The 12,039-nt window shown below is 44.6% G+C and overlaps 1 protein-coding gene across 3 annotated transcripts in view; it reads left to right on the forward strand.

Moving 5' to 3' along the window:
* Positions 1 to 12,039, forward strand: part of DYM (dymeclin) — a 243,806-nt gene that overhangs the window by 18,545 nt on the left and 213,222 nt on the right. For all 3 annotated transcript variants that reach the window (XM_086628989.1, XM_086628990.1, XM_086628991.1), the window contains exons 3-5: positions 6,749 to 6,801; positions 7,467 to 7,560; positions 8,864 to 8,997. In XM_086628989.1, the coding sequence (XP_086485115.1) occupies positions 6,749 to 6,801; positions 7,467 to 7,560; positions 8,864 to 8,997 (281 nt within the window). The remainder of the gene's footprint in view (positions 1 to 6,748; positions 6,802 to 7,466; positions 7,561 to 8,863; positions 8,998 to 12,039) is intronic.

Consider the following 12,039-nt stretch of genomic DNA (forward strand, 5'->3'; position numbering starts at 1 on the left):
TCTGCTTTTCTGGGCTGTTTGTTCTTCCTCTCATAATGTTGATTTTCTTAACAGCTAAGCAAATATTAAGAGGGAATATTAAGTGGGAGTAATTCTGGTCTGTGCATTCCCAAACTCTGATTATGGATCAGCTGTCAGTAATCAGAAATGAGCTGATGGTGAATCTCTGCTGGATTCATCCCTCTGGCATGAGTGGTAGTAACAGCCAGAGCCAGTGTCTGGTACTTGGCAGGTAAAGCCACTGAGCCCTACACAATTTAGGACGAGTAGTAGGAGATGAGTAATATATGCATAGGTGATAGTAAAAGGAAAAGCTTCCCGCAATTTAGTTCTAGGTTGCCTCATGTTTTTCACTGTAAAAGGTGTATTGTGATCTCTTCCATATGGATGCTAAGCAGGTGAATTCCCCTTGGGATACAGCAGTGTCTGCTGAGAAATGGTTTCAGCCATCAGGAAGTAACTGGTGGTATAAATTCACACGCCTGCGTGTTCATTTTTTTTCTTCATGGATCCTTATTTGTTGCACAGAATGGATTCAAGGGAGCTGAATTTAAAGAGGTTTTGTATGATTTCATCCGCCACTTCCTACAAATCAAATGGCAGACCTACCAGTCTGAATAATGTTTGAATGTTGGAAAATACAGCTTTTTTGGGTGACTTTTTCAGTTATTGTTAAGAACAAGAGCTGAGGTTTACTTTGGACCAGTCTGAATAGTATTTGGATATCGGAAAAGTAAAATACAGCTTTTTTTGGTGACTTTTTCAGTTATTGTTGAGAACAAGAGCTGAGCTTTACTTTGGAGTCATAGCTCTCAGTTTAGGCAGACCTTTGTGTTTGGCTTTCCTATGAGTTGCTCTAAGAACGCAACCTCCTCCTTAGTGGTGGTATTGATTACAATTCTTTCCTGATGTAAACGTAAACCAGAGTTAACTAACACGGAACTTGCTGAAAATCATGTGCTTAATATTTACTGTTCTGCTTTGTTCCTTCCCCAGAGTTTTTGCTGAGTGACTGGTTCAAGAGTAGTGTTCATGAGCCTTTAATGGAAAGACATAAAAATGATCAACTTTCCTGTTGCCTTAGTATGGTATCATTTTTAAATTGGTACGATAAATTATGTGCAGCTTTTTCTTCTTTGATGTCTTTCCTCCAAGTAATCCATTAAAGTCAGCATTCCCACAGTATGAATTTACAGAATGAGCTGATTCTTTTCTTTTGTTTTTAGTGGCAAGGAAAAAAGCTTTACGTAGAGGAAAAACCATCAGGAAAGCTGTTCTCTTTTTTTTCTTCCTCCTCTTTTTGAAGGGGTAGTTGACTGCTACGTATTGGGTCTTATTCATACCGTAATCATGGTAGATGCCACAATATGGGTATGTTTGTAATTACAGTTTGTGTGCAGAATACTTTCTCTTGCCATCTTGAGGTATTTTAACAGTAGTCACTGCCACTTTGAAACCTCTTATATTGTGATGCCTTTAAAATAAAAGCAGATAAAACCATGTTCTTCAAAGATGAGTGCTGTCAGGAGGCAACTTTCACTGTCTTTTATTAATTATGGTTTTGCTGAAATCTTTGGGACTTGTTAGTAAACTTAAAGGAAGACAACTGAAATGAATTCTCCACTGATTTCCTTCCTTTTTTTTTTTTCTTTTTTCCTCTTCTTTTTTGGAAGTAGTGTGTTTTTTTTTTTATAACATATGCCAGAATAGCTGAATGCCGAAGCCGGCTTTCTGGTAATATGAAGCCAGAAATAAAATCTGCAGTTAGTGAAAACTACGAAATGTTTTTGAGCAATAGACTGCTTAGTTTAATCATTCTTCTCTGCTTCTACTGAAAAGATGCTTTCTCACAGAAAACCAACTCACTGATGAGGTAACTCCTTGTTTGATGATGAGTGACTACAAATACAAAGTGATTAAATCCCCAAAAAATTAAAACCCTTGACATAAGATCAATTATTTAGTGATAGAAAAGCAATTTCTGTAAGACAAAACAGAATTTGTATTGTCTAAAAACTGTTTCAATATTATGTTTTACTTGGCCAATAGTCGCTACCTATACATGTGATAACTCATATTTTTCAGTCTTTCTTGTGGAATATGAAGGGGCAATTTTGACTTGTGTTAGTATTTGTGTTAGTAAGAGCAGCAGAAAGGAATTCCAGCCACTCCAGCCAGGAAGTCAAATTCAACTGGGGCCCAACTTAAATTCCTTTATGCCAACACGCGCGGCATGGGGAATAAGCAAGAGGAGTTAGAAGTGTGTGCGCGCCTGTTGGGGTATGATCTTATTGGCATCACGGAGACGTGGTGGGATGAATCCTATGACTGGAGTGTCAGAATAGAAGGGCACAGGCTCTTTAGGAAGGACAGGCAGGGGAGAAGAGGAGGAGGGGTTGCCCTCTATGTCAAAGACCAGCTGGAGTGCTTGGAGCTGCACCTGGGGATGGATGAGGAGCCAACTGAGAGCTTATGGGTCAGGATTAAAGGGAGAGTGGGAACAGGGGACATAGTAGTGGGGGTCTGCTACAGACCACCTCACCAGGAGGACCTATCTACAGACAGATAGGAGCTGCCTCACATTCATGAGCCCTGGTCATCATGGGGGACTTCAACCACCCCGATATCTGTTGGAGGGACAACACAGCAGGTCATAGGCAACCCAGGAGGTTCCTGGAATGTGTGGATGATAACTTCCTTCTCCAAGTGGTAGAGGAACCAACGAGGAGAGGTGCTACGCTGGACCTTGTTCTCACCAACAAAGAGCAGCTGGTGGGGAACGTGACGCTCAAGGACAGCCTTGGCTGCAGTGATCATGAAATGGTAGAGTTCAAGATTCTTAGGGAAGCAAGGAGGATGCTCAGCAAGCTCGCTACCCTGGATTTCAGGAGAGCTGACTTTGACCTCTTCAGGGATCTTCTCGCTAGAGTACAATGGGATGAGGCCCTGAAGGGAAGAGGAGCCCAAGAAAGCTGGTTAATATTCAAGGATCACCTCCGCCAAGCTCAGGAGCGGTGCATCCCAACAAAGAGAAAGTCAGGGAGGAACACCAGGAGGCCTGCATGGATGAACAAGGAGCTCCTGGACCAACTCGGACACAAAAAGAAGGCCTATAGGGGGTGGAAGCAAGGACAGGTAGCCTGGGAAGAACACGGAGAAATTGTCCGAGCAACTAGAGATCAGGTTAGGAAAGCTAAAGCCCTGATAGAGTTAAATCTGGCCAGGGACATCAAGGGCAACAAGAAAAACTTCTATAGATATGTCAGTGAAAAAGAGATCTAGGGAAAACGTAAGCCCTCTCCAGAAGGAAACGGGGGACCTGGCTACCCAGGATATGGAGAAGGCTGAGGTTCACAATGACTTCTTTGCCTCAGTCTTCACTGGCAAGAGCTCCAGCTGCACAGCCCAAGTCGCAGAAGGCAAAGGCAGGGACTGGGAGAATGAAGAACTGCCCACTGTAGGAGAAGATCAGGTCCGAGACCATCTAAAGAACTTGAAGGTGGACAAGTCCATGGGATCAGACGAGGTGCATCCACAGGTCCTGAGGGAACTGGCTGATGAAGTTGCTAAGCCACTATCCATCATATTTCAGAAGTTGTGGCAATCTGGTGAAGTTCCCAGTGACTGGAAAAGGGGAAACATAGCCCCCATCTTTAAAAAGGGAAAAAAGAAGCTAGGAGCTTCTAGGAGCTACAGGCCAGTCAGTCTCTATTCTGTGCCTGGCAAGATCATGGAGCAGATCCTCCTGGTGACTATGCTAAGGCACATAGAAAATAAAGAGGTGATTGGTGACAGCCAACATGGCTTCACTAAGGGCAAATCCTGCCTGACTAATTTGGTGGCCTTCTATGATGAGGTTACAGCATTGATGGATAGGGGAAGAGCAACTGGCATCGTCTACCTGGACTTGTCCAAAGCATTTGACACTTTCCTGCATGACATCCTTGTCTCTAAACTGGAGTGATATGGATTTGACGGATGGACCAGTTGGTGGATAAGGAATTGGCTGGATGGTCGCACTCAAAGAGTTGTGGTCAATGGTTCAATGTCCAAGTGGAAGCCAGTGACGAGTGGTGTTCCTCAGGAGTCAGTACTGGGGCCAGTGCTATTTAACATCTTTGTTGGAGACATGGACAGTGGGATTGAGTGCACCCTCAGCAAGTTTGCATATGACACCGAGTTGTGTGGTGTTGTGGACATGCTGGAGGGAAGGGATGCCATCCAGAGGGACCTGGACAGGCTGGAGAGATGGGCCTGTGAGAACCTCATGAAGTTCAACAAGGCCAAGTGCAAGGTCCTGCACGTGGTTCGGGGCAATCCTAAGCACAAGTAGAGGCTGGGTGGAGAATGGATTGAGAGCAGCCCTGAGGAGAAGGACTTGGGAGTGCTCGTGGGTGAGAAGCTCAACATGAGCCGACAACGTGTGCTGGCAGCCCAGAAAGCCAACTGTGTCCTGGGCAATGGCTTTGAATTGAAAAAGGGGAGATTTAGATTAGATCTAAGGAAGAAATTTTTCATTCAGAGGGTGGTGAGGCACTGGACCAGGATTCCCAGAGAAGTTGTGGATGCCCCATTCCTGGAAGTGTTCAAGGCCAGGTTGGATGGGGCTTTGGGCAACCTGGTGTAGTGGAGGATGTCCCTGCCTATGGCAGGGGGGTTGGAACTGGATGGTTTTTGAGGTCCCTTCCAACCCAAAACGTTCTATGATTCTATGATTCCATGATTCCCATACATTTGAGGTGGTGTGTGTGCATCAAATTCCCAGATAGCATTTATATGATAGTACAGTTTGAGGCATTGAACTTTTGTATCAGGAGAAGGAGGTGGCCTCTAGTATCAGAGGAGCAGTACTTGAGCTTGCAAGTTTGAACTTAATTTTGATTTCTTCTCTCTCCTTCCTAGTAGCAAAGTTCTTGCTATGTCACGTAGGTGTATGGTGGTTGTGCTGTCGTCTTTCCTACAGAGGGGGATTACCCTTGATTACTTTTTTCTTCTGCTGATGTGTGATACCTGGTGTCACACAGGTGCTTCCTGTGTATAGATGGTTTGTAGTGACAATTTGTATGCAAAACATTCTTACTGCTTGCTGTGTTGAGATGTTACAAGACAATAGTCACTGCCACTGTAAAACATCTCATGTTTTGATACCTTTAAAATAAGATTAAACCATTTTCTTTAAAAAAGTCCGTGCTGTCAGGAAGCAAATTTCACTATTAGTTATAGTTCTGCTGGAGTCTGTGGGCCTTCCCTCTACATAAAAAAAGCAAATAAAATAATTTCTTCCTTTTATAAAGACTGTGAAAATACTGGCCACTAGGTCACGGGATGAGCCAGGAATTCCTGTGAAGCCTGGAATTTTTTCCTAAAGTGTGTGGGAAGCGATCCTGCACCTCAGATGTTTGCCTGAATCTAAATCAGCCAGTCAAGTCTGCGTGGTTAAGCATGCTTTTCTTTGAATCCATAGGGTTTCCCCCACCACCACATTTTAGAAGTTTACTGGCAGAGCCTGCAGGTGGTTGCCAAGATGGGATTGAGCAGGTGGAACAGGGGGACTGCATGCGGTGCCCTTCCCTTTTTGTCTTCAATCTCTGATGTTTTTATATAAATCAGGTTACTCGTCAGAAAGCTTAGTGCTTAGGAAGCAACAGTGACTTTGGCAATCTATGGCTTATGGCAGTATTAAGTTTTGCAGTATCTTTATATGAGAGGAGTGCTTGAACAGAGGCCATATCACTGACTTTTACAGGCTCAGTTACTCTTCAAGTTTCACTACATTGCTGCTTTCCTATTTATTCTGAGGATGGTGATTTTCATACCTTTAATTACAAGGATGTAGCTGCATAAGCTCTGAAATTGTTCAGCCTGTATTACATACTATCTTATGTCTGCAAGCATTGAACTGGTTTGTTTTTTGGGTTTTTTTGGCCTGGCTTTTAATTTGGGGAACTTCAGAAGGACTGTCATTCCTGTAGGTCAGACTGTATGTTCTGTATGAATGCTGTTCTGCTTTAGTGCTTTATTGTTCTCTTCAGCTGATGGTTTTCTCTGAGGCATACCAACAGGCAATTAGCAAAGTTACAAAAATCTTGGTGCATCTGGTGTCATTGTTACATTAATATAATATTAGTTAAAGCAAAGTGGTGCTTAACTTGAGGTTAAAAGTCAGGCTGAGGACTCTTTAATTTATGCTTTTAAAAAAGATGTTATTTCATATGATAGGTCTTGTAAAAAACCAGGTTCTTCCTGTAGGCTGCTGTTATGTGTGTATTTTCAGCGGCATCCAGCTAAGCACAGCAGCATCGAAGCCACAAAGGTAACAGTAATACAAATGATTCAGTGACATCATTTCACTCTGACAAACAATTCACTTTTGAATATTAGTTTCCTGTTTTACCATCATTGTACGTCAGATGCGTCCTTCCTGATACTAGGATGACGGAGCACTGGAATGGGTTGTCCAGAGAGGTTGTAGAGATGCTCAAAAGCTGCCTGGACATGGTCGTGGGCAGCTGGTTCTAGGTGGCCCTCGCTGAGCGGGGAGGTTGGACCAGGTGACCTGCAGAGGTCCCTTGGCACCTCAACCACTCTGTGCTTCTGTGATATCTATGTAAACCAGCTAACGGATTGGTAAAATTAAGTGCTTTGTAGAAATATTTTACTACCGTTCTGTAATGAGTTTTCACTTCACATACAGGAACTCAATTGCTTGTGTAACCATGTTTTTTGTTTTTCCTCCCCCCTCCCATAGCGCTGACTTAAAGCTCTTGGAAGAAGCCACGATCTCAGTCTGCAAGTCTTTAGGTGAGAAATTGTGACATCTTTTTTCCATGTGCTTTGTCAGAAAAACTAAGAAACACCATTCATGTGCGCATCCCTGTCTTTAGTATACTTAACTCTACTTAATATGTGTTCCACTAGTAAAATTGAAGTAAGGTGTGTTTATATATCCCAAACTTTTAGAAGCTTCCATCATTAACTGTTTTGTAGAACTTGAAATAACTGAAAGGTTTAAAACAAGTAATGTCGTCCCTGCTACTTCTTTTTCCCTCTGCCCTCTAAGCTGATCAGTAATGAGAAAGAATTAATCAGAGGACAAAAGGAAGGGATAATATAAATGTGATCAACAATGTTTCAAGAAGGTAAAAGCTAGTTGTGAAGACCTGCCCAGTTTCTGGATAGAAGACTATTGTGCTGCAGAGAAGTCTTGGAAAGGAAGCAATATGAGCCCCACATTTGGGATATTTTAAATCTAGGATGAAAAATATGTTTAGAAAGCAACTATGCAGTAGTAAAGCGTGTACTGGAGAATCTTAGAAGAACACCACGTATACAGAAAACCAGGCATACTATGCTTTATGTAGAAATATTTAAGATATTGAAATTTGGTTTCATTCTGTATATTGTTTGAACTAAATAGTGTCAACTTATGCATGCTATGTAATCATACCCTATTTTTCCTCATCTAGTTGAGAAGAATCCTCGAACAGGAAACCTTGGCTCGTTGATTAAAGTTTTTCTTTCTAGAACCAAAGAGTTAAAAATTTCAGCAGAATGTCAGAAGTAAGTAGCTGGGGGAAAGAAAGCTGTGCGCCATTTCACTTTTTAGATGTCCTTTTGCTGCTAGCTCTTGAGTTTTTTTACTTTGCCAGTTAACATGCTCACAGATCAAAACAGATTTATGTTGAATTGTTGCTTGAAGGAGAACAAGTATCTAGCACTTTTCCAAACACAGAAGATTAAGTGTAATAGGTAGACAGATGGCTGGGGAAGAAGACATTTTGTGTTCATTCTGTGTGTTACATTAATGCATTTGTGTACAAATGGTGTAACTTCTGGCTACTATGGGTTTGGAGCTGTTTAAAAATCATCTGAACTTCTAAGCTAAATCTTAATATATGAACCAGTACTTTGCCTTGGAAATATTTTAAATTGGATTAGATTTGAACACAAACTTCTATATAAAGACATTTGCTTTCAAATCAAATGATGGAACTGCCATTTGTTTTGCTTGCCCCCTTCAGCAGTAGGAAATAACTCCAAGAGGTTCTGTGTGCTGCACCGTATAGCTTTTGCAGGAAGCTTTCTGTAATTGTTCCCCTTCACCCATAGACAAATGTCCAACTCTCATCAGATCTGGGGCTTCAAAAAGGCAGCCTTTCTTCCTAGTGCCCCCTTGCTCCCGGGACAAGCAAAAAGGTTGTATTTGGGGAAAAAAGTTATTCCTGCCTAGATAGCTCCTGCTGCTTTAATCCAAAAATACCTTGAAAGTATGGCTTCAAGCAAGAGCTGAACTATAGGCTGCTGTATAGGCTTCCCAGCAGTTGCTTACTCGTATTCAAGAAAATGTAGTGAAGCTATATTCCCCTTTCATTCAGAGAGCTTGGGAAATATACGTTCCGTAGAAAAGTTGTGCTTCTGAGGTCCTTAATACCTGTGGTCATCTGAAGGCTGTTTGACTGGGAGAAGTGCTAAGGTTCAGGGAGCCAGAGCAGCTTTCATATCTAAGCTGTAGGAAATTTTCAAATGTCTGAGTGGCTTGAGTCCATAGTATCTGAAAACCTTTAGAAGTATGCTGAGCCATCTGGTGAGCTCTTCGAGGAGTGGTGCTTCTGGCAACTATGGTCTTTTTAACTATACAGAGTTAGGAGTAAGATTGTATTCTCCTGAGAGAAGAAAAAATAGTTATTTTAAACACATTTCCAGCCTGTTTGCTGTAGCATCAGCTGGTGACTCCCTGCTTGAGTGCTTTGTCTTTTCCTTGCTTCAGCTGGAAGCTACCCTGGCAAATATTTTCTTGTGATTTTTGATTCATGTTTGCAGGTTAAGCTTTACTGATTTTTGTTTGTTTCTGCTTCTTTTCTAGTCACCTCTTTATTTGGCAGGCTCACAATGCACTATTTATTATTTGCTGTTTGCTGAAAGTGTTCATCAGCCGAATGTCAGAAGAGGAGCTGCAGCTTCATTTTACTTATGAAGAGAAAGCACCAGGCTCTTATGGTAGGTATACCTAGTGCTAGTGAAACAAATATCCCATAAAAAACTAAAAAGTTCTGATGTTTATAGACATGGCACTTAGAGACATGGTTTAGTGGTGGATTCGCCATCATCTTTGCTAAATCGTGGGGAACGGGAGGGGTGCCTGAGGACTGGAGGAAAGCAAATGTCACTCCGGTCTTCAAAAAGGGCAAGAAGGAAGACCCAGGTAACTGTAGACCGGTCAGCCTCACCTCCATTTCAGGAAAGATACTGGAACAACTTATCCTTGGTGCTGTCTCTAGGCATATCAAGGATAAGAGGGTCATTAGGGGCAGTCAACATGGCTTCACTAAGGGGAAGTCGTGCTTGACAAACCTGATAGCCTTTTATGAGGACATCACCCAGTGGGTGGATGATGGTAGAGCAGTGGATGTGGCCTATCTTGAGGGGTTTTGCTCCCTGCAACCTCCCCAGTTTTGGAACCGGGTTAGGCTTAGTTCTGGCCACCAGATCAGACTGCCATCCCCCTCGGGGTTGAGCCAATAGGGCGCCTCTGCGAATTGCCCTATTTAAGTCAGGACAAAGGAACTGGAAAAGGTGCTTTGCCCAGGAGCAAGCAAAGAAGGGAGGAGGGCACTGCCCCCGCTCCCTGGCTCCCGGCCGGGCAGCTGCCTGCGTCGGGCCGGCGCCGCCCACGGAGAATGGCGGCGGCGGAGCCAGCTGGGGAACTCGGGGGCACCCCACTCCCGGGGTGCCCACTGGGCTGAGTTCACCTGGAGAGGACTGAGATCTGAGAGAAACAGCCGCATCGACAGCAGGTCAGTGAGGATGGAGCGGGAGGAGGTGTGCCGGAGCCGAGTTTCCCCTGTGGCTGGTGGTGAGATGGCAGGCGGCCCCCTGCAACCAGGACGGCCTCGGTGGAGCAGAGACCCACTCGCAGCCCGTGGGGAGAAGATGCCTGAGCCTGAGGATGGTCGTGTTGGGGTGCACGACGAGGCAGAGCGGCACCTGGAGTCTGCGTGACGACCCACGCCGGAGCGAGTGGCTACAGCTCCCGAAGTACCCGAGACTGTGGTAAAGCCCACACCGGAGCAATCCGTGGGGAAGGATTGTTTCCAGTGGGCTGGACTCACGCTGGAGAAGTTTGTGGATTTTTCCTCGTGGGTAGGGGATCCATTGGAGCAGGGGAAAAGGGTGTAAGGACTCCTCCTCCTTTAAGAAAGAGGCAGCAGTAACAGCACGGAATGAACTGACCTGCACTCCCCCAGTCCCTGCCCCCTGTGCTGCTGGGGGGAGGAGGTAGAGCCGGGAGGAAAAGGAAAGGGGGGGGGAAGGTGTCGGTTTTAAGATCTGGTTTTGTTTCTTTCTGTCCTCTTGAGTAATCGGGTTTTGTTTCCCTTTGTCCTTCTAAGTAATCATTAATGAACTGTTTTGCTTTGAGAAAGCCCTGTCTGTTTTGCCCAGGACCATGGTTGGTGGGTGCTCCCTCTGTTCTTGTCTCAACCCTCAGTCCCTTTGTTTTTTTTTTTCTCTTCTCTCTACTTTACTGGAGAAGGAGAGACTGTGTGAGTTTTAGTTGATGGATCAGCCTAAAACCACTACAGATAGTGAGGTGGATTGTGAACTGGCTGAAGGATAGAAGCCAGAGAGTAGTGGTCAATGGGACAGAGTCCAGTTGGAGGCCTGTGTCCAGTGGAGTCATAGAATCATAGAATGGTTAGGGCTGAAAGGGACCTTCAAAGGTCATCTAGTCCAACCCCCCTGCAAGGAACAGGGATATCTCCAACTAGATCAGGTTGCTCAGGGCCTCATCCAACCTGGCCTTGAACGTCTCCAGGGATGGAGCATCCACCGCCTCTCAAGGGTCGGTACTGGGACCTGTATTGTTTAACATATTCATTGATGACTTGGATGAGGGAATAGAGTGTATGGTCAGCAAGTTTGCTGATGACACTAAACTGGGAGGAGTGGCTGACACACCTGAAGGCTGTGCTGCCATTCAGAGAGACCTGGGCAGGCTGGAGGGTTGGGCAGGGAGAAATTTAATGAAATACAACAAGGGCAAGTGTAGAGTCTTGCGTCTGGGTAAGAACAACCCCATGTACCAGTACAAGTTGGGGACTGAACTGTTGGGGAGCAGCACAGGGGAAAGGGACCTGGGGGTCCTGGTGAACAGCAGGATGGCCATGAGCCAGCAATGTGCCCTTGTGGCCAAGAAGGCCAATGACATCCTGGGGTGTATTAGAAGGAGTGTGGTTAGTAGGTCGAGAGAGGTTCTCCTCCCCCTCTACTCTACCCTGGTGAGGCCGCATCTGGAAAATTGTGTCCAGTTCTGGGCCCCTCAGTTCAAGAAGGACAAGGAACTGCTGGAGAGAGCCCAGCGCAGGGCCACAAAGATAATGAAAGGAGTGGAGCATCTCCCTTCTGAGGAAGGGCTGAGGGAGCTGGGGTTCTTTATCTTGGAGAAGAGGAGACTGAGGGGAGATCTCATTAATGTTTATAAATATGTAAAGGGTGTCTGTCATGAGGATGGAGCCAGGCTCTTCTCACTGGCATCCAATGATAGGACAAGGGGAAATGGATATAAGCTGGAACACAGGAGGTTCCGCTTAAACATGAGGAAGAACTTCTTCCCAGTAAGGGGAACAGAACACTGGAACAGGCTGCCCAGAGAGGTTGTGGAGTCTCCTTCTCTGGAGATGTTCCAAACCCACCTGGACGCATTCTTGTGTGATCTGATGTAGGTGGTCCTGCTGTGGCAGGGGGATTGGACTAGATGATCCTTTGAGGTCCCTTCCAATCCCTGACATTCTGTGATTCTGTGATTTGGCAGTGTTAGGTTAGTGGCCGGACTCAATGATCTTAAGAATCTTTTCCAACTGAGATAATTCTGTGATACTATGTCTGGTTTAGACTAAGAATCCGAAATTTTGCTTTAAAACTAGAACTGAAGTACCCATGAGGTTATGGGTAGATACAACGTATCTACTGTTCAGGACAACCTGTGAAATTGAAAGTATGTGGTCAATAGTAAAACTGACTTCCTTTGGGGCCTGAAGTAAT

This window comes from Tauraco erythrolophus, chromosome Z (assembly GCF_009769465.1).
Source record: "Tauraco erythrolophus isolate bTauEry1 chromosome Z, bTauEry1.pri, whole genome shotgun sequence".
NCBI classification, from domain to species: domain Eukaryota; kingdom Metazoa; phylum Chordata; class Aves; order Musophagiformes; family Musophagidae; genus Tauraco; species Tauraco erythrolophus.